Source organism: Podarcis filfolensis, assembly GCF_964270895.1.
Source record: "Podarcis filfolensis genome assembly, chromosome: 5".
Taxonomy (NCBI): domain Eukaryota; kingdom Metazoa; phylum Chordata; class Lepidosauria; order Squamata; family Lacertidae; genus Podarcis; species Podarcis filfolensis.
Genome location: NC_139608.1, coordinates 35,707,364 through 35,729,313, shown reverse-complemented (window position 1 = coordinate 35,729,313; position 21,950 = coordinate 35,707,364). Strand labels below are relative to the sequence as shown.

Here is a 21,950-nt window from a genome sequence, read left to right as displayed (position 1 = left end):
CTCACATCTGGAATTTCTACATCACTTGGGATCTGTTTATGCTCAGACATGGGCTTCTGCTTCAAGTATTATAAGCAAAGTGAGAAAAGCAGGTGTGTGATTCATGCACACATTGGCTTCCTCCACTTGAGTGTCATAGTCAAAGCCACTATGAGACACAACAAGGGCTAAAAAAAGAGAGAAATGGGACATGACCCAATATTGGGCTGACACTGATAGACCATGTCGGGCATTCCTCCTTCTACCATGTGACTTTGGTGTATGATTTGAACTACAACTCCCATCAACCCTAGTCAGCCCAGCTGGGTTGGCTGTGGCTTTTAGGAGCTATGCTTCAAAACATGTAGAGGTAACCAGGTTGGGGTTGGATGCTTTAGGGAACACAGTCTACAGGTGGGATAATAAGGGTCTGCGCTTTTTTATTTATTTATCTGAAACATTTTTAGCCTGTTCTTTGTTGCAAGAGACAATTTCATGGCAGCTCACAAGTAAAATATAATTTAACCATACATACATCAGGAGACTCTTGGTGCTGGAGGAGACTCTTAAGAGTCCCATGGACTGCAAGAAGATCAAACGTATCCATTCTTCAGGAAATCAGCCCTGAGTGCTCACTGGAAGGACAGATCGTGAAGCTGAGGCTCCAATACTTTGGCCACCTCATGAGAAGAGAAGACTCCCTGGAAAAGACCCTGATGTTGGGAAAGATGGAGGGCACAAGGAGAAGGGGACGACAGAGGACGAGATGGTTGGATAGTGTCTTCGAAGCTACAAACATGAGTCTGACTAAACTGCGGGAGGCAGTGGAAGACAGAAGTGCCTGGCGTGCTCTGGTCCATGGGGTCACGAAGAGTCGGACACGACTAAACGACTAAACAACAACAACAACAACACATCACACTTAACTAGACAACTATCTAGAGCAGGCATCCCCAAACTCAGCCCTCCAGATGTTTTGGGACTACAACACCCATCATCCCTCATTAACAGGACCAGTGGTCAGGGATGATGGGAATTGTAGTCCCAAACATCTGGAGGGCTGAGTTTGGGCATGCCTGGTCTAGAGGAACCCCAGACAATGGCAATGCCTTGGCAATCTCATTCAGAACTGGCAATCTGCCTGATGCCCAGACCTGAGAACTACCCAACCACAGGACTGCCATCTTGTCAGGGTTCAATTTCAACTTATTGACCCCCACTTAACCCACAATTGCTTCTAAACATCAGGATCTGCGTAGCTTCACTTGGTATAGATAGTTCAAACTGGGGGTCATAAGCATATTGTGCATATTGAAATCACATCCTTGGATTTCTTAGGATGATGTGAACATTCTATTTCAATTTAATGATCTTACAAAAATATGCATGAAGAATGACGCTGTGTTATCACATGCAGAGCTGGCTGGAGAACTTGTAAGAAACCTGGGAGAGTACGCATTCATTTCATCATGTGATGTTTGCTGGTTCCTAACTATAATAGTGCCCCAGGGGAACTAGCAAAGGCATTATTCCCCTTTAGTAGTGCTTCATTAATAATGTGGCAAATTCCAGGCAGCTCCTGGTTAATGCCAACAGAAGGCAAGCCCTTCTCGTAATAAAAAAAAACAAAAAAACAATTCTGCATATATTACCTGCAGACAAAGTAGGTGGGACTATCCATATACACATCTCTAAGAAGAAAAGAAAAGTACCGGTATATTTGCTTTATACTTTTGCCCATCTCAGAGCAGCCTGGGTTGATTTCAGTGAAGAAGGTACTGTTTCTGTGCTCCATAAACCAAACCATGTGCAAACTTACAAGAACCTGGATCAGGTAAGTGACTTTACCTTAAATTTTATTGCTGAAAAAAACAATCTAACTATGGGGAAGGAGTAAACTTGAGCCATATGGCTCTGACACAAAGTGCTGTTGTGTCGCATGCTGGTGGTAGAGAGAAACTCGGCCCCAAGCTATAAGAAAGATTGGGGGGGGGGGTTGAACTGGAAACATTTTAGAGTGATTTCTCACTACAAGGGAGAAAATCTAGGAAGACTGTGAACAAATAAGGCCCAATAGGCTGTTGATGATAGAGCTATTTCTCTGGATACATTTTTTTACAAGCACAGCGAATCTTCCTTTTGGTTTATGCCCTCTGTTTCATTGATGAAAACCTCATCTTCATCATAGACGCTCTAGGTTTCCCTTTAAACGTTTTTTAAAATAATTAATTATTAATATGCAAGGTGGGCAGAGAAAATAGATTATGGTTACTACCTAGTTCCAGCTAGTTACCGGAATTCTTACAAAGAAGAAAAGAGCTGGATCTGACTGGATGCCACAAAGCATTTCTTTCACATTTTAAGCAAAATGCATTCACATGATTCAGTGTGTGTTAACTATGAAAATATATTGCGTATGCACACATATTATTTGAAAATTAAAAACATGTCATTGAGATTCTAGTGGTAGGAAAAGTAGAACACACAACCAACCAAGTAGAACATACAACCAGAATGGGGTGTAGGGCAGAGCTTTCCAAACTTCTCATGTTGGTGACACAGTGATTCAGTTTTACTAGCAAACCGGAGGTTAAGCTAACCCCTTTCCAACCCTGGGAGGAGAGCAGAGAGCATTCATTTGACACACATACACACGGCAGTCGACACACTAACATGTTGTGACACACAGTTTGTAAAGCTCTGGTGCGGGGTGTTTTCTACAAAAGAATTGGTTCTCTCATTAAAAAGAGTTTTACAGGGCACAGTAGGAGATCTTATTGCTGTTTCCTCCTGATTTCTGCAACTTATCCTTCCCTCAGCCTGTCTGTCAGTTATTATTTTTATTCTGTTCTGTTTAAGGTATTTGTACACAGATTTTCAGACAGAACTCACAGGTTTACATAAAATTATTGAAACAATAAGCATCGAACTGTTGTTGAAGAAGCTTCATCTGCTCTTTAAGAAGATCATCAGATGGCTTCTGTGAGAGGGAGGAGCCACAGCTAGGAGCTTGATCAGGCATAGGCAAACTCAGCCCTCCAGATGTTTTGGGACTACAACTCCCATCATCCCTAGCTTAACAGGACCAGTGGTCAGGGATGATGGGAGTTGCAATCCCAAAACATCTGGAGGGCCAAGTCTGCCTATGCCTGAGCTAGATAGTGGTTGCTCAGCAAGCTATTTCTCCTCTTCTCTAACAAAATGGTTAGCGATTTACAGCACAATCCTATACAGTGGTACCTCAGGTTAAGAACTTAATTCGTTCTGGAGGTCTGTTCTTAACCTGAAACTGTTCTTAACCTGAGGTACCACTTAAGCTAATGGGATCTACCACTGCTGCCGTGCCACCACCGCACGATTTCTGTTCTCATCCTGAAGCAAAGTTCTTAAACCGAGGTACTATTTCTGGGTTAGCGGAGTCTGTAACCTGAAGTGTCTGTAACCTGAAGCGTCTGTAACCCGAGGTACCACTGTATACATGTCCAGTAATTTTGTGAGAGAGAGTCAGTACTCATTGGTAAGGAATACCATCACCTCTCTCTCTCTCTCTCTCTCTCTCTCTCTCTCTCTCTCTCTCTCTCTCTCTCTTGCTGTCCATGGGAGCCATTTTGTGCTGGCACCCACAACACTTTTTATGAAGATATGAGTACTGCATTAGTAGTGGATTTACAGTGGACAGTGTGCACATCATCACACTTTTTAAGTTGTTTTGTGATGCTTCTTCAATGCTGTGGCATCATTGCTGTCAGGAGGGGCACTATGGCGCAAGAAAAGCAGGAGTGGGGAGACCCCAGAACACTGGGGATATGAAAAGTTACAAGATTTAATTTTTTACAGAAAACTATTGTACACCAAGCAGTGTGACTGCCCCCACAACTTGTGTAGATGCAAATGGCATGATTGCATATAACTGCCCCAGCAACATAATGACCCCAAATCACAATGGGTGCTCAATAAACGGGACATCTGGAAATCTGAAGGCTGCTACAGCAGCAGAGAAAGATGGTTCACTATGAAGTCATATAGTCCTGGTACACTGGGAAACTAAAGTTGACATAGCGTATCTTGAATGCTATGTTTGACTGGAAAAAGAGAGGCAATATTTTTATTTTTATTTATTTACTTACCATGCTTATATCTTGCCCTTCCTCCAACGAAAGCACAGAGCATAGAAAATACAGTAGGAATTAGAGCTGAGGGAGAAATTTGATTCAGTTCATGCTTCAAGGGGAAACCTTATTATTTGCAGTTTCCAGACCAAACCACAGCTGTGATTCAAAATTTACACTTCTCCGATTTTTGCAGCCAAGCAATATGTGTATAATAGCTATGCATATAGGTGTTAAAATAACATACAAAAATGCATGATATTGCAAAAAAAAAGCTTTGCAAAATATAAATATGAGACAAAAATGCACACAAAAATGTGTATATTAGGATAGATTTACACTGAATGATTATGCATTTTCATGACAACTTAAAATAAGCCAACGGATGTATAAAGGTGGAGAACTGAATTTAAGCCTGGAAAAATGAGAGACAAATTGATATATTTGCCCATTCCTAGTTTAATCATGTGCCCTGCCACTGCGCTGATGTCCTTATCCCACAGTCATGCAATCTGCAAAGGAGCCCTGGGAAGACACAGAAGCACAACCTCTCATGCTGTCTTCTTTGTTTTCGTTTTATGGTTTTGCTACCCCAGGCAGCATATCTTGGGCCAGCCCTGGGTGCAATTCTTTCTCAGGCAGAAAATCTAACTTGAGGCTATTATCATTCTCTCAGATGCTTTCCCAACTCTGTTTCAAAAAGCAAATCGAAATATGCACACTTAACCTTTATTTAAACAGGCAAACAAAACTGCTTATTGAAATGTGAGATCAGGGTGCTAATATTTCAGTTACAGATGATTCAGAGCCAATGCACACAATCCTTGTTGTACCGGACGAGCTTCATTTAAGAAACGACTTAAATGCAATTCAAGCACAAAAAGTGTGTTCATCTGAGCAGTTCATCCCAAGCACGAGACACAGTTTTGTATAACTACAAATCTTCATCCTCCAACAAACGTCTTATCTTCACTACAGCACAACACAATATTCAGGACTATGGTGTACTGTACCCTGTGTATATATCTATCTGTATCTATCTATCTATTTATAATCTTAAAAATAAAGTTTTTTATTCAACTAACTGCTACTCAGAGTAGACACACTGAAATTAACTTCAGTGGGTCCACTGAGTAGGACTCGCATTGGATACAATTGAAAAATTATGCAACTTATTAAAGGTTGCAGGGGCTGATGGGAGTTGTAGTTTGAAACATCTGAAAGGTGCTAAGTGGGTGAAGGCAACCTTAAAGACTAGCATATGCATCACGACATAAGCATTTGTAGACTAAAGTCCACTTCATCCAATACAGAATTTTCTGGTGGGTGGAACTTGCTGCCTGTAGAAAAACACAGTAAGGACCCAAAACACATACGGGCGGGGACTAGAAAGGCCTGGGACTTTCTTGCTAATGCAAATTGCGGCTGTTATCATAGGACAAAAATCCATCGTCCTTGACTGTGTGTAAACAGGGGTTCCCTTCTCTGAGTGTGACCTTCTGCTTACAGAAAGTGCATGAAAAGAAACCCAACCTAAGCCTGCTTGACATTTGCTCTAAGTCCTGTCATCTTAACTTAAACTTGTGCCCATCGCATAAAATGCAATTTCTTTAAAAAATCAAAAGCCCAGATTATTAGGCTGATGTTTTTCCTTCTCTGCAGGAAATGGAAACTTTCATGTAACAGCCAGCTGGGAAGACTCTGGGTTGCCCTTTTGCTCCTCTTCCTCCTCTGTCTCATACTCCAAGTCGCAGAGAGGTTCCAATGTATCAGGTAGGCTCAGTGGGCCCTGCACAGGATAGCAAATGCTGTATACATATTTTTTCCAGGAATACAGACATGGAGCTGCCCAGATACTAATGCTTGCTTGCTTCAGTCGGCCACCAGTTCAGTTTCACTGGTGGCACCATCAGTGCTGGTTGGATAACTCCCTTCCAGTGAAGAGAGCAACTTCAGTCTAAAGGTGTCATTTTTGTCAGGAACACAGCAGGGGAGTAAATGGTTTACTCTCCCCCAACCCTGTTGCAAATTTAAAAGCTTATGCCATAATAAATTGGTTAGTCTTTCACGTGCCACAAGACCTTCTATCAGAATAAATGTAGACATTAAAATACCTGTCATTATACAAAATTAGAGTAGTGTCAGTGTATGAGAGAGGGAGGATGCCTTAGCTCTTGTCAAAAATTGATATCCAGGAAGAAATTTAAATGTTCAGGGAAAATTGCATTGGTGACATCTGGAAAAAAGAATTATTTTAAATAAATTACATTGCCCATGGATTTTGCAGTTGTATGGTGGGGAAAGTCCCTATTGAACGTAAGCGTTTGCACAGAATTACTGCAATGGGTTATACATAGGGCTACCTCTGAAGACAAACAGGCTCGGAAACTTCAGCCGGTGCAGAATTCAGCAGCCAGGTTGCTCACCAGAGCAAGACAGTTTGAGCATATTACACCGATCCTGGTCCAGCTGCACTGGCCACCAATCAGTTTATGGGCCTAGTTCAAAGTTTTGACCTATAAAACCTTAAACGGTTCAGGACTGCAATACCTCAAGGACCGCATCTCCATATGAACCTTCCCAGACCCTGAGATCACCTTCTGAGCCCCTACTTCGTGTGCCTCCTTGAGAGGTCCGGAGGGTGGCAACCCGAGAACGGGCCTTCTCTGCAGTGACTCCCCATCTGCGGAATGCTCTCCTCAGGGAAGTTCGCCTAGCGCCTTCATTATACACCTTTAGGCACCAGTCAAAAACATTCCTTTTACCCAGCCCTTTGGTTGACCTGATCAACATCCTATACCCTTTTAAAATGTGGCTCCTTGGGGGGCAGTATTATTGGCTTATTGTTTTTATTTGTATTTTATATATTGTGATCCTTTTTGTGAACCGCCCTGAGACCTTTGGGTATAGAGTGGCATATAAATTCTAATAATAATAATAGTAGAATTTCATGCCAGCAATTATTCAAAATCACGCCCAGATGTGGGTAGCAAATGGGAAGGGAAGGCAGCCATCAGGAGCATAGTCCGGTGTCCCAGGGCTCCCATGCAGTGGCAGTGCTGGCTGTCCTTTAGCCCCTTGTTCCTTCTCACAATCTTGTTTTGCCTGTACACTGAGCCCCTTCACACCCAGCAACTCACAAGCCCAAAGCACACAGGGTGCTTCCTTTAAAAGAAAACAACCAAGTTTCACAGATCATTTACAAAATGCAAATAGCAGCCATGAGTGGTGGAGGTGGGGGAGACATCAGGTATAGATAGGACCATGGGAAAAGGTAGTTTAATCCTTCTTCTCCCACCCCACCATCCAGCTGCCATAGTGCTGACTTAACGCCCCCACCCCCACCCAAGCTGCTATTTGCATTGGGAGGGCAGCATCCTGTGTATCTTGGCTCACAGCCGGTGGACATAAACATTTGTATGTCAAGGAACGCTGGAGAAGCTGTCTAGATTTGTTTATAATAGGGGTGGGTGATGCAAGAGAAGGATGGCAGATGATGGGACCAAAGGGTTCTGTCTATATGGGGAGAATTATAATGTTACTGTGTGTACATACAGTAACAACCATGCTATTTTATTTTTAGATTTAAAGAATGAAACACTTACCTGCAGTAGTGACATTAGAGTCCATATAGAAAGGAAATGCATGTGAATTGGGTGGAGTGGAAGGGATCCAGGGAAATCAAGCAATAGGTAGTGGTTTTTGGAAAGTGGACACAGAGCACAGGAGATGTCATTTTCAACCCCATCTGAAGGATCTGATGTTTTTTCCATAGCAATTGTAGATGCGATTTCAAACAGAATCAGCTTCCCCTTGAAGAAAACAGAGCCGGTGAGAATTCCATCCAGGTTCAAAGGAGCCCAACTTATGCTCAACTTCTGCAGAAAAGCACCGCACAAAAGAAGGAGACCAGGTCCAACCCTGCAGAGAAAAAGAGGCTAGCCACAAAACTGAACACAGCCTTCAACAAAACCAAACTGCTGGCTGCCAGCTTCGGCAGCGAAGAAGAATTCTGGCAAAACCCATTTGTGGAGGGTGATGAGAGGGTGCAGGCTCAGCATACAGCAAAAAGACTGAGGGACTGGTGGAAACACAGCACCCCAAAAGATCCCGGAGGAATCCAAGTAGTGGTGAACTTTGCTGATGATCAGACATCTGCTGCTGCAACAAAGGTTGGAAGTTCCCTGATCAAGGTGGCAGAACCCACAACAAGGATTTCTGCAGAGGATCAGACAGCACATGTCAAAGACCCAGAAAGACGCCCCTTTCCGAAGCACACAACAATGACTCAATCAGAGGCCTTCAGTGCTGTAGGAGACAGAAGAACGGTTGGGATGGTGTCAGCAAAACCACCAACCATGAAACTACCTCCACCAGAAAAAAATATTCTTCCCAAAGTTGGAAGAGCAAAGGAGGGAGGGAGCACTTCCAGCCCCTCTCAAGGTTCAACGTGCATGCCCAAGACCCACGTTGTTTTCCTCAAAGTGCACAAGAGTGCCAGCAGCACCGTCATGAACATCTTGTTTCGCTTTGGCGATACTCGCAACCTTTCCTTTGCCTTGCCAAGCAATGGTGCCAGTCAATTGTTCTATCCTTATTATTTCACGGCAGCAGCTGTGCAGGGGTTTTCTCCCAAAAAAGACCCCCAGTTCCACATTATGTGTCATCATATGAGGTTCTTTCAACCAGAGGTAAGAGCTGAGCAGCTTTTTTTCTCTAAAATTATGGGCAGGAAACTGGTTCTTTCTAGAGGTGGACAAGAATAGATTTTGTAAGGAGTGAGAAGGGAAGCTCAGTGGGGCAAGGGAGGGATGCTGGAAGTCATGAGTGGGTGAGAAGAAGGACTAGGAGTGCGGCCACTTAGGTGCAGAATATGCATCTTTCAATTTATGAAACTTTGACCAGCCTTATTCTACACTGAACAGGATGCCATCATTGCAATGTAAAGTGGTAAAGGCCATCAGTCTCTGTTAGAAAAGACTGGTGATAAGGTAACAAGATCATACTGAGTCCCATGCTGATTACAGGGGGGATCAACAAGGTGAAACACGCAAGCATCTGTAGGATAGCAGGCAAATTCCTTAGAGCAGGGGTGAGCAGAAGCTAGATCAAGATGCAATGGAAAATCTCTGGGTGCTTTGTAGTAGGTTAACAAGGATTTCCAAATCCTAATTGTTCCACAACAGCAACAACAAAATGACACACACCTCTGATCTAGTGGCATATTTTGAAGTGCAGAAGCTCATCATGACAGCCCTGATTTTCACAGCTGCAAGGAGAGTTTGAAATGCATAAATCACACCCACACATCAAAGAACTTAGTTCTGACTACATAGGTTCAACCTGGAGTTTATGGGGTGTTAGGTGAGGGGTAGTACCTCTGGTAAGGGAAAAGTTGTGTTCCTTCTGGGGTAGGTTGTCCACCTTTGGTCCCCACCTTGCACTCAGCTCTCACCTGTGGCTCCTAGAAGCTGTCAACACTCTGGGAATGGCCTTGACTGGCAAGCTAAACCAGTCAAAGATAGTCGATGGGCCTCAAACCCTTGGTGAGTTAGAGACTGCATGTGAAGACTCTGGCGGGTTGAGCGGACAAGACCAATAGTTGGTTCAAAAGGTCAGGAAGGCAGTTTCCACACATGCTGAAGGGGCTTGTCATCCTGTCAAGGTAGCCCATATAAGAGAAGGAAAACTCTGGTCCTAAATCTCCGCTGTCTTGCGAGATATCTTCAGGAGAATAAAAAGCTAAGGAGTAACACTATACAAATCTGGGGAGGCGTCTCTAAGAAGGTTGAATGGCACCATGTATTCCTCCTTCCAGAAACTCCTGCAACCAAGCTGGTGCCAAACAAATTGCTCTGCTTTCTTTTGCATCCACATCAGGGAGGTCTTGTTGTCTGGGCAGCCCAGGACCTCCATACACACTGCCCAAGCTTGCGCCCCAACACTTTGGTGTTGCTAACACAGTGTTTTGACTTCACCCCCGAAGGCACACTCCATTGTCTCTCGAGACAGATGGATGCCAACAATTAGGTTCAACTTGTAAAACACATTGAGCTCGCTCAAATGCAACCTTCAACTTTTAATTGGAAACACAAACAATCTTGCAAGGAGTTCTTACCATTTAAACTGCTAGCAAGAAGAACTCTGGGCCCCTCCAGACATGCTTTTTATTGCACATTCTTGATGATTTGTGTTCATGATGCTATTGGAACAGTCACATGCAATCCTGTTTTCAGTACTGTTTATTATTTTATTTTCATTCTTCATTCTTCATTTCATTTCTATACCACTTTATATTTTTAAGCGGGAAAATCTCAAAGTGGTTTACAGCCTACATTAAATAAAACAATCCAGAAAAACATATTACAGGAACAAGTCAAATATTAAGTATACATTCAAAGCAACATCATTAACAGGAAACTAAAATACTGTCTTAAAGATTTCAAAATAAAACATTACAAATGAGGTCAAGTCCCTATGATGTCTGAGCCTGGAGAGTGGTTTGTTTATTAACTAGCTAGTCAGCACAAGTCAGCATCTGAGAAAACAGTTTAATTAATTTTGTGGGAATCAAGCAACAGTTTCTGAGTTCAGGTATCATAAGGGGAAATGTGGTTAGTGTAAAACTGGGAACAGACAACCTTGGTTTCCTCTTCTGGTGTACAAAAGAGAGGGAAAAGGGAAGTATGCAAGGCTGGTGTTCAGTGCAGCTTGTTCACATTGTAGCGGGGAGTCAGTTTTCTGTTATGGCTAAATCAGGCAAATGTAGTCTTTGTTCCCTTGTAGGTATCAGTAGGTCAGCTGGGCATGGGTACTGCCATTACAGTGGTACCTCGGGTTAAGTACTTAATTTGTTCCAGAGGTCTGTTCTTAACCTGAAACTGTTCTTAACCTGAAGCACCACTTTAGCTAATGAGGCCTCCTGCTGCTGCCGTGCCACCGGAGCACAATTTCTGTTCTCATTCTGAAGCAAAGTTCTTAACCTGAGGTAATATTTCTGGGTTAGCGGAGTCTGTAACCTGAAGCGTATGTAACCTGAAGCGTATGTAACCTGAGGTGCCACTGTATATGCTGAATACCAGGAGTACATACCCTCCACGGGCCACACTCCCATACGAGATCACATCTCCGGAAAAAGCACCTATTGGGGGGCAAGATTGCATGAGATTGTGGCACCCAAAATGGCTGCCGTGCTCTCACATGAAAAAACAAGATGTCCCCATTTTATCAGAACAGTTGAGGGCAGGGCTCCCCCCAGCCGGAACTCCCCGGAACTCAGTTCTGGCACCTCTCAGGTGGGCACCATTGCCTTTATAAGAAAACAAGGAAGGCATTCATGGTGAGTTCCAACACCTCTTTTTCTAGAAAAATGACACTGGTTTGATGGGTATGGGAGTAGACAATGTAGTGCCCTCCAGATGCCACAAGACTAAAACTCCCAGAATCCCTGACCATTTGCTATGCTGGCTGGGGCTTCTGTTGTTTGTTCCTGCAAAGGTGTCAGGGTGGTCGCACTGCTTCATTTCCAGTGTGCTTATCCTGTAACCTCCGGCTGAAACCCAACACATTTTTATACCACAACTATTCTGGTTTGCTTTTTTGTACTGCTTTTCTTGCACCGTAGCCCTTCCAAACAGCAATCATGTGGCAGCATTGGGGAAGCTTCACAGAACAAGGTAAAGCAGAATAAATTCACCACTGATGTGCTATTATTGTGTCAGGATCAATAATAAGTTGCACAATACACCACCATTAAAGCAGCCTGGCATATGGGGACCAAGGAGCTGTGACAAAACTTCAATGAAAAACGTGATTTGGATTATTTTTAATATTTTTTAAAATGTTTCCTCTGTTTGCAATCCCAGGTTGCTCGAGTCATGCCAAACACAAGCTTTTACTTTTCTATCCTCCGGAATCCCATTCATCTCATGGAATCATCCTTCGCCTACTACAAAGGGTCCTCTGCCTTTGCCAAAGCCAAGAGCTTAGAGGAGTTTCTCAACAACACCTCCAAGTTTTACAGTGCCTCAACCAGTGACAGCCAGTATGCCAAAAACCTAATGACGTTCGATTTTGGCTATAACCACAACGGGAACTTCTCCGCAAAGGATGTTCAGCTCATGCTGAGAGCCATTGAGGCACAATTTGACCTTCTCCTCATCTCAGAGTACTTTGACGAATCCATGGTGCTGCTGAAGGAGGCCTTGTGCTGGGACCTGGATGATGTGGTCTCCTTCCCTCTCAACAGCAGAGACAACAGCACAAAGTCCCACCTTTCCAAAGACACCATAGAGAAGATAAAAAGCTGGAACAAGTCGGACTGGGAACTCTATGTGCATTTCAACAGGACCTTTTGGGAGAAGATAGACGGGCACATGGGCAGGGAGCGCATGCAGCAGGAAGTGAGGGCGCTGCAGCAGAAGCGGGAACAGCTGGCCAAGATTTGCCTTCAAGAAGGTGGCAGCGTCGCCCCTATGAAGATCGCAGACCCAGCACTGGCCCCGCTGCAGTATGGCAAAGCAAAAATACTAGGCTATAACATAAAGCCTGGGCTGGATAGGGCAACAAGGCAGATGTGCCAACATCTAGTGACACCTGAGCTTCAGTATAGTAGCCTCCTGTATAGGAAACAGTTTCCCCAGAAAACTTTGACACCCAGAAACCCAGCTCACTTGCCAAATCTATACAACCGCAGGGCAGTTTGAGAACAGATCTGTGAGACACGTAAGAACAAGGTTCTGATCATAGTCGACATCAGGACAAAAGCATGGTCTGAAGGATAAAAGGCCACCTGCAAAATATGATAATGTCTAGCACAAGTCACCTATTACCAGGGCCTTTAAATACGGTATTTTGATCCACATGGGAATCAAAATCCACATAGTCCTGTGCTGCCTCCCACCCTTCATCTGTAATACCGGAGTCCCTACAACTTCCCCTCTTCTAAAGAGCCAGTGTGGTGTTGTGGTTAGAGTACTAGACTAGGGCCTGGGAGACAAGGGTTCAAATCCCCACTTAGGTGGTCTTGAGCCAATCACTGTTTCTCGCTGTAACCTACCTCAAAGGCTTGTTTGGGTGGTTAAATGAGGGGGAGGGGAGAACCATTATCAGCCACCTTGAGCTCTTTTGAGAAAAAACTGGGCAATCAGTCAATCAATCAATAAGCAAGCTGACTCTGGGAAACCACTATACAAATGTAAAAAAATACAAAATAAAAATGCTAGAAGTAACCAAGCAATAATCAATTCACATTAAGTTGAACTGAACAAAAATCTATTTTATTAGCAATTGGCTTATCACCAAACATCAAGCACTGCCAATAGAGAAGGAATTTCTAAGAGATATAAATAATACCCCCCCCAGGCCCAAATCCTGACAACCAACTTGAAATTAGGTTTTGTGTGGGTCAGTAAATTACAGGATTTCTCATCATGTGTGGCCAACTCTACTCTGATGACTACTTCCCCATCTGTTCTATTTGACACTTTCAATATGACCACAAGGTCCTTTTAAACTATCACAATCATGTCTTGGGGGGGGGGGAGGCGGCGGAGAGATAAAGCAGACACAACATGGAAACGGACACTTTTCAAAGGCAAACTGATTTCAAGGACAGAGTTAAGAATGGATTTCCATAGATAATCAGGGCTTACTCCCCCCAAAAAATATGCAAAGTAGGATTGTAGTCTTACAGAACAATCTTCAACATGCTTCATCAGAAGCAGAAATGAGCCCTATTGAATTCAGTGGGGCTTCTAGCCAAGTATTGCAGCCTTAATGCTTAATTTAGCTGGAACATACTTCTAATTTGTAACGAGGGCAATCGGTTGGCATTTAAGCAATTGAACGAATTGTTTACCTTACTCATTGTTTACAGAGAGAGATGTGCTTTCCCCATTGCAAATGGCTTAATTTGAATCAGCTGATAAGAAGACATTGTTATGAGTTATGCAAGGAATATATTGAATGACTGTGTATTTATTATCCCTTATGTACTCAAGGGTAGAGAAAGTGAGGGTGCAAAAGGATACAGGGTAAGTTCAAGGTGCAACACAGGTGCAAGGGGCAAATTCCAGATGGAGTGTTGATTGTGAATTGGGGCTGCTCATTGACACAAACTTTCAGTGTTGTCTATATGATGTCGCCATGCCTGTACTCTTCCCCCTCCCCAGACTGAATAGGGATTTCCCTTTACCATAAAAAGTCAGTAAGTCAATATTAGTTGACAATACAAAAGAAAGAAAAAAGTTTGTAATATGCACTGGTATTTTATGTGGATTCTTTTTGGAAATTTAATAAAAATACTTTTTTTTAAGCCAGTAAGTCAGCTGTTATACATCTGCTGTCACCGCTGGAAGCTTATTAGAAACATTTTGGGGTGGGAGCACTCAGTTCTCTTGACTGTGGTTTGTTTAAACTAATTTAAAGATTGTGTTTTTAAATTGCTGTAACCCACCCTGAGACCTCATGGTAAAGGGGAGGTGAAAAATCTGATGAATAAGCAATTGCACACACACAAAAAGCTGTTGCACACTTCCAGTGCATTACACAAGTGCAAAAAATACCCAGGGCTTTTTTCAGCCAGAACTCAGTTCCAGCAGCTCTCATATGAAATCATATGATGCATGTGAAATCAAATATATGATTTAAGTGTCAAACCCTTATTAACACATACGAAGGAATCCTCTCTTACGCAGGAGTTCTGTTCTAGGCCGCGATATGAGTCAGTGGGATGCATGTAAGTCCCTTCTGGTCCGATCCAGTCTATTTTGCCCCCACGCTACCAAATTCTGATCCTGTTCTGCCCCCCCCCCCCCGCTTTCAGCGCCAAAAACATCACACATGTGTACAGTCCCTCGCAACTTGAATGCATGTGAGTTGCGAGTTGCCTGTACATTCAAGAATGCCAAAGATCCCACCATATTATATAATGGGGCTGGGGAACTTGGACTACAGCTCCCATCATCCTTTCCCACTTTGCCACACTGGGTGGGGCTGATGGGAGCTTGGGTCCAACAACATACAGAGGGCCACAGGCTCCTCCCTTATTTATCCCAGATCACAGAAGATAAAGATAGCCAGTGCTTTCTTTCTTAGGGGTACTTTCATTTTGACTCAAGAAAATAGTTCAAATCGGGGAAAATAAATACAGTAAATGGACAAAAGTACAAAGATTCATAAAATGTTTTGGGGTATGCGTACCCCTGCGTACCCATAGGAAAAAAGCACTGAAGATAGCTAACTTTCTCTGGGTGGGGGCCACAAGGTACTACATCATCCCTCCCATTCATAAGAATGCTACAGAATGAAAAATATCCCAAACAGGGCACTAAGAAGACAACCTGAATGTATGGAATGTTAAGGGTCTTAACTTCTACAGACCTTTGCAAGGACCTAGCTCAATGCAATATACTGGTGATATGACAGCACATGAGAGATGACTTTTTGTCCCTCTTTCCAGCCAGAATGCACTACAAGCGACCTCAGGAACACAGAGAGATGCTCAAGGTCTTCTTCCTCATGCCAAATAATAACAATCAAAGACTGAAAGGACCCCCAGTGCCACCCACCAATGCCAATCTCTTTCACTCTGTTCTGTCAGATGGTCCTGAGCAGCTGGTCGCCTTCTGTGTTTTTGGCTGTCTTTGTTCAGCACCAGACACTGAAATTGCTTTTCCCTTGGGGATCCTGTATTTGTTCTTTTGACTGTACAGCAGGTTTGTCTGAAAGAGTCGTGGGATGTTCCCCCGATACACGAACAGAGCTACCAGCATCCCTGGAAGAGAGTCAATAACAAGGAAGACTTAATCAGTCTGCACAAAAAGTCTGATCAGCTTATTGCTAGAATAACCTTATAAAACCTGCAGGGATTGCAACTATTTGTGAAAAGACTCTGAGGCCTTCATACAAGGGCACCTTCACTATAGGCAAGCTTGCTCCAGATTAGAAGAACCTAATGGGGCATCAAACACATCTTATCTTGAATTAGAGAAGAGAAATAAATCTTTCTGAACTGCCATTTTGTCCCCATTCATTTTTTATTTCATTCTATTAGTTTGCTTTTGTTTTAGAAAACAGTATGTTGATTTTGTCAAAGACTTTCTAAGACAACATTGCTGGCAATTAAGATAAGAACTATAAACTTGCAAAGACTTTCAAGGCAGAACAGAACAATGCTGTTTATGTTTTGTTGCTGTTGTTGTTTAGTAGTTTAGTCGTGCCCGACTCTTCGTGACCCCATGGACCAGAGCACGCCAGGCACTCCTGTCTTCCACTGCCTCCCACAGCTTGGTCAAACTCATGTTCGTAGCTTCGAGAACACTGTTCAACCATCTCGTTCTCTGTTGTCCCCTTCTCTCCCCTTCTCCTTAATTATAAAAGCAGCATAAAATACGGTATAAAAACATGAATAACAATAAAATTCAAAAATCAATTAGATAATCCCCAGGGCTAACTGAATTGGTCCTACTTGGACCAGCGAGGCGGCCAGGGGAGAATTAGTTGTGGGGTCTCAGAGTGGGTGATCTTCATAAAAAGGGAGGGGGAGGGAAGAGAAGGGAAATAAAAGATCAGGCTGAATTCAAATTAAAGGCCAGGCGGAATAGCTCTGTCTTACAGGCCCAATGGAAGGAGGTTAAATCCTGAAGGGCCCTAGTCTCATGGGACAGAGCATTCCACCAGGTCGGAGCCATCACTGAAAAGGCCCTGGCCCTGGTGGAGGATAATCTGACTTCCTTAGGGCCTGGGACCTCTATGGTTATTCATGGACCTTAAGGTCCTCTGCGGGGCATACCAAGAGACGCGGTCCCGTAGATACGAGGGCCCTAAGCCACAAAGGCATTATTTTAGGCATTATTTGTCTGTACTACAAAATTTTGTCACAGCTGCAACCATAGTTGTATCTTCCACTGTCTTGAAATCTGACTTACCTGCAGTGGGCCCCAACCAATACACTTGCATATACTCTAGTAAGCTGTTCCCAGAACAGGAAAAAGTCACAGCAAATGCCAGGGCAGGGTTAAAAAAGGCTCCTGTGAAAGGTGCAGCTGCAGGAAGAGAAATGCAAACAGTTCAATCCACCTAATCAAACTGGCTTAGACACCAACATGTGCATGATAAGATCTATTAAACTGACATGATGAAAGGTGTTTAGTTTGAAACAAGAACAGAAGAATCTGGGAATTTAATCTGAAGTATCGAGTTGCAACTCTGCTAGGTAGCGACTCAGGAAAGCAATATGCCCTGGGCCAGTGCTGTCTCTCTCTGGGGAGATCCATACCAGACATTTAAGGCACATTCAACCCAACCTGAAAGCACATGACATCCCCCAAAGAATCCTGGGAATTGTAGTCCCCCCCCACGGAGCTACAATTCCCAGCACCCTTAAACTACTTTGCTACACCCCATCTCCAATTCCATGTACAGAAGCTGACAACAGTCATACGCTCTAACATTCTTCAGATGAAAATAGGAACATTTCTCACTCCCTGTCCAATTGACCCTCTTCTACCCCACATTTTGTGTATCACCCCTGCCCAAGAGCATTTCTTATCAGGAGAAGTGTAAGTGCCACCAACACTACACCAACAGGACAGCACACACACCCTTCACTGTCCTGAGGAAACCCCGTAATCCTGGTTTTATTTTATTCTTTGGTAGATTTACAAAAAGAAAAATGCACAGCGATAAATAGATTATAGAAAGGGGCAAGACTGGACATGGACACACAAAGCGTTAAAAATAATAATAATCAAGACTCCTTGCGCTCTGCTCCCTTCTTCCCACCCAGGGTGTCCTTGCCCTCTGTCTGCCCCTCAGAGTCAGTGCATTATGTAGGGCTGGCCGGCAGCAGCCTCTCCTCCCACCAGGCGCTGAAGAAGGTTGAGGAATAGAGATAGAAAGCCCTCTACTTTTGAGCACAGAATTCATTCACAGAGACCCAGTGCAGGGTGGAGGGAAAGGAAATTCTAGTTCTACAAGGACCTAGACCTTTGATGAACAAATAGAGAGCAGTAAGACCAGCGATGTTGTATCTTCAAGAAGCTGTGAGTAGAATGGGTACTGTGAAACATCTATCCTCAGCAGCAAGAGATGCTACAGCCTCCCATTCTTCGGTTAGGAGCCGTTTGAGAATCAATGAATCAAAGAGCAAATCCTCCTGGTCCCATTTTTCAGATCCCCTATAACTGTGATTTCTAGCTGCCCAGCTGTCCTCTATCACTGTCAATTTCAAGCACCACCTTAGCTTCTTCTTCCCAGCATCTCACCCTTTATACTGCCCTTAGGCATAATGACAATTATTTGAAAATATAGGAGGATATTAAAAGAAACCTACAAATATGGGGTAGAATGAAACTTGCATTGCTGGGTAGAGTGTCGACTATAAAAATGAATGTATTACCAAGAACGTTATTTTTGCTTCAATCAATACCAATGACTGGCAAGACAGATTGTTTCAACATATGGCAAAAGACATTTCTAAATATATCGGGCAATGGGAAAAACAGAGAATATGGAGAGATGCAAAAGAGAGGTTTTCCCCTGCTGGATATGAGATTATATTATGAAGGATCTTGTCTGTGCTGGTTGAAGGAATGGTTGATATTAAAGAATCTGCACATTTTAGATTTGAAAAGTCATGATAATATTTTTAGTTGTCACACATATTTGTGGTATGAAAAGGTGAAAGTACATATAGGATTTACAAACCATATAATTAGGAAAAATCTCTATAGGGTATGAGATAAATACAAAAATCTATTGGAGACCAAAATACCACTCTGGTTTTCACCACTGGAAGCCATAGTGGTGAAGAAGAATATGATGGAAGGTTGGGCAACTTACAGAAATTTATTAAGAGAGGAGGGTGGGAGAATTTAAATTAAAAGAGTTTAAGGATCTATCAGGAATGTTAACAACATGGATACGATACCATCATTTGAATGAAGTATTTAATAAAGATATGAAACATGGGTTTGGGCAACAATTATTACAATTGGAGAGAGACCCATTAGACTGTAATGTTAAAGTGATGTCTAAAATGTGTAATATTATTGGAATGGGAGACAAAAGACAAGCAAGTGAAATCTTCAGTGATACATTAGGCAATAGATATTGGTCATAATATAGAAATACAAGCATGGGAACGATTATGGACTATGGATATAAAATTTACAGCAAGCTATGGTTTAAGAGAAAATTACATTAAAATGTTATATCTAACACCTAGTAAATTGGCAAAAATGTATAAATCAAAATTGAGTAAGTGTTGGAAATGTAAAGACAAAGGCACATTTTTTCATATGTAGTAAGGTTAGGGCTTACTGGGAAATGATACGTAACAAATTGAAAAAGATGGTAAGGTAACATTTATTTTTTAAATTTTTTTTAAAAAGAAAATAGAAGCATTTCTCTTGGATATTATAAGAGTGGAACTACCTAAACAGTATAGAAATTTATTTACGTATGCAATGACAACTGCAAAAATGTTATTTGCCCCAAAATGGAAAGAAGTCCTGACGAAAGAAGAATGGCTACAGAAACTTGGGAAGAATAAGAAATCAAGACAAAAAACTTTTTATAAGGGAATGGAAATGGTTTATTGAATATTTACAAATTGTAAACAGATTAAGACATTGGCAGGATTACTGTAATAACTTGCAGTTTCAAAAGCATATATGAAAACAGATTAATAAAAGAATAAGTTAAGATAATTTGGAATACGTAGGAAATGATGAAAATAAATTTAAGGAACCGCAGAAAGAGGAGGAAGTAAGTTGAGATTTGAAATGATAGAATTATTGTTGAACTTTTGTTGAAATGTATATAAATGAAAATTATAAATAAAATTATATTATTTTTTTTAAGTCACACAAGCAAATGACCCTTATTTACCGCATGGCCAATTCCATTTATATACAAAAGCACAGCACAGATTAAATTGTTTGGTTAAGTTTCTGAACATATAACCTTGGGAAGAGGAGGAGACTAGCTTTGAATCCTTACCTGTGTAGGCCAAGGCAGTAACAGTGAGTGCAATGACAGGGGCTGTGTACATGGGAGAACTGGATCGGAACCTGAGAATCACTACATTGAAAAAAAATGAGCATGTGGCCTCCACAAAGATGCCATGGGAGACAGATGTTCTGAGCGATGAGCTGCAGTCTTGGGCCATTAAGTTTTGAATCATGTGGAAGTCTGTCAGTTCCCTGGACCAATATAGCTTGGTCAAGGCACCAGCTGCCATCATCCCCATAAACTGGACCAAGAGTTTGGCAGCTGTGGCCACAAAAGGAGAATCCAAAGCTAAAAATTCCTGGAGTGAGACGGCAGGGTTGGCAGAAGCTCCATCAAAAGAAGCACCATGAAGCAAGAAGAGAAGGAAGAGGAGTGTGAAGCTCACATCTGGGCCAAAGCCACCACCCCATGGACCAATCTCCACAAGCATCTTTAGCTCCAGGCAGCAAGCACACAGCTGGAATGAGCTGGCCAGTTCGCTAGCAAAGCACGAGTACAGCTTAGGTGGAAAAATTCTCTTGGAGAGCCTCCTGGTCACCTCACAAAGGGCGACAATGGAGAAGAAAAAGGCTATGGAGACGTTCAAACCAGCCATGCTGGAAGTCACACAGGAGATGGGAGGTGCCCTGTAACACAAAGATCGGCACTGCTTAAAAGAGGGGGAGGGATAAGGATTAGCCCACACCTGCTGTTCTTCCGCAGAAAGGCATTTTTAAGCAAACGTGGCAAAAGCTGACAGGTCAGTAGGGTCACAGAAATCTCTGGGAAAACCAACACATTTTGACACCATAGTGCAACTGCCTCGGACAGAGCTACTCCCTTAGCACTGCCACATCAGCAATCACCAGGATTTCATTTTGACTCTTCAATGATTACCACCAACCCAGTCAAAACATATTAGCTAGAACACAAAGAAACTGGTTCGGAAAGCAGTAAAACCAGTAAGTAATTTAATATTTCAATCCAGCATCGTGACTCCAGGAGCACATTTGAAATATTTGCTCTTGCAAACAAAGTTAATTTTTAGCAGCTGAGGACGATATGCTCCTGGGGCTCATTTACCATCATTCTTACTTCCCGAGTTATTGGGTAATATCACCAGTTACACATACACATAGCCCAGGCATTTAGGTTCAATAGTATTTAGGTTCTTTGGACTGTGGCGTTTATTTTTAGTTTGTCTCTGGTCACCTTCACGATGTTTTCTTCATACCAAACCAATAAGACACACAACTAAGCATGAAGAGTGAATAAAGAGATGAATTATGGACCCACAAAATTCAGGCCCTTGAGTAAACAGGAAGGCAATCTCATGCCATGATTAGAGTGCCTGGCTGAGCAGGAATATCCAGGTTGAGATACCTACTCCGATATGAAGCTTGTTCTATCTCACACTCTCTCAAGGAACCAACCACAAATGGTTATTTTGGGATTTATGTAGAGGGAACCACATAACAGGACACTAGGCTCCTTGGATAAAAATGAAACACATGGAACAAAAATGAAATATGTAGTAAGAAAGGTGCAGCTCTGTAGAATTCGCCTGAGGGGTGAAGAAAGACTAACTTCTAGTGATTGTTCCTCCACATGATTCCAGCTCCAAAATTCTTCCCCACTTTTCACACTTCATCCTTCTTATCCACCTCATTGGCAATTTATAGGTATTCACAGCATGTACAGAATTTGGGCCCCATAAAGCTGCCCCCTCCAGTGCTTAGTGTATGTTGTAAACTGAGAGAACACCTTGTAAACATGACTAAAAAATAATGAATTGCCATTGCTAAAATCTAGTATTTTATATGGTTTCCACTCTTCATTTCTCCTACCTCGATTAAAGTCAGTGGA

The 21,950-nt window shown here is 42.6% G+C and overlaps 2 protein-coding genes across 3 annotated transcripts; one reads left to right on the top strand and one right to left on the bottom strand.

The window, feature by feature from the left end:
- Window positions 1–1,504: 1,504 nt before the first annotated feature.
- On the top strand, window positions 1,505–14,403 carry LOC310762563 (galactose-3-O-sulfotransferase 2-like). 2 transcript variants are annotated; one of them, XM_083613803.1, is made up of 4 exons: window positions 1,505–1,813; window positions 5,751–5,861; window positions 7,864–8,779; window positions 11,954–14,403. In XM_083613803.1, exons 1-4 carry the CDS (start codon window positions 1,785–1,787, stop codon window positions 12,791–12,793), a joined length of 1,896 nt encoding a protein of 631 aa, XP_083469929.1. In that variant the 5' UTR covers window positions 1,505–1,784; the 3' UTR covers window positions 12,794–14,403. The 2 variants fall into 2 exon arrangements, with proteins under 2 accessions (XP_083469929.1, XP_083469930.1); XM_083613804.1 differs by lacking the exon at window positions 5,751–5,861 and having other exon boundaries at window positions 1,522–1,813.
- On the bottom strand, window positions 13,345–20,700 carry LOC310762637 (aquaporin-12-like; the record flags this gene model as incomplete). Its single annotated transcript, XM_083613994.1, has 3 exons — window positions 13,345–15,864; window positions 17,018–17,134; window positions 20,094–20,700. 3 exons carry the CDS (start codon window positions 20,698–20,700, stop codon window positions 15,674–15,676), a joined length of 915 nt encoding a protein of 304 aa, XP_083470120.1. The 3' UTR covers window positions 13,345–15,673.
- Between the last annotated feature and the right edge of the window lie 1,250 nt (window positions 20,701–21,950).

Excerpts from the sequence above, each read along its gene's own strand:
- LOC310762563 (XM_083613803.1), top strand. The coding sequence starts at position 1,785 with ATGTGCAAACTTACAAGAACCTGGATCAG. Across the intron at positions 5,862-7,863 it reads GAGAGGTTCCAATGTATCAG|CAATTGTAGATGCGATTTCA; the intron begins GTAGGCTCAGTG and ends TTTTTTCCATAG. Across the intron at positions 8,780-11,953 it reads TGAGGTTCTTTCAACCAGAG|GTTGCTCGAGTCATGCCAAA; the intron begins GTAAGAGCTGAG and ends TTGCAATCCCAG.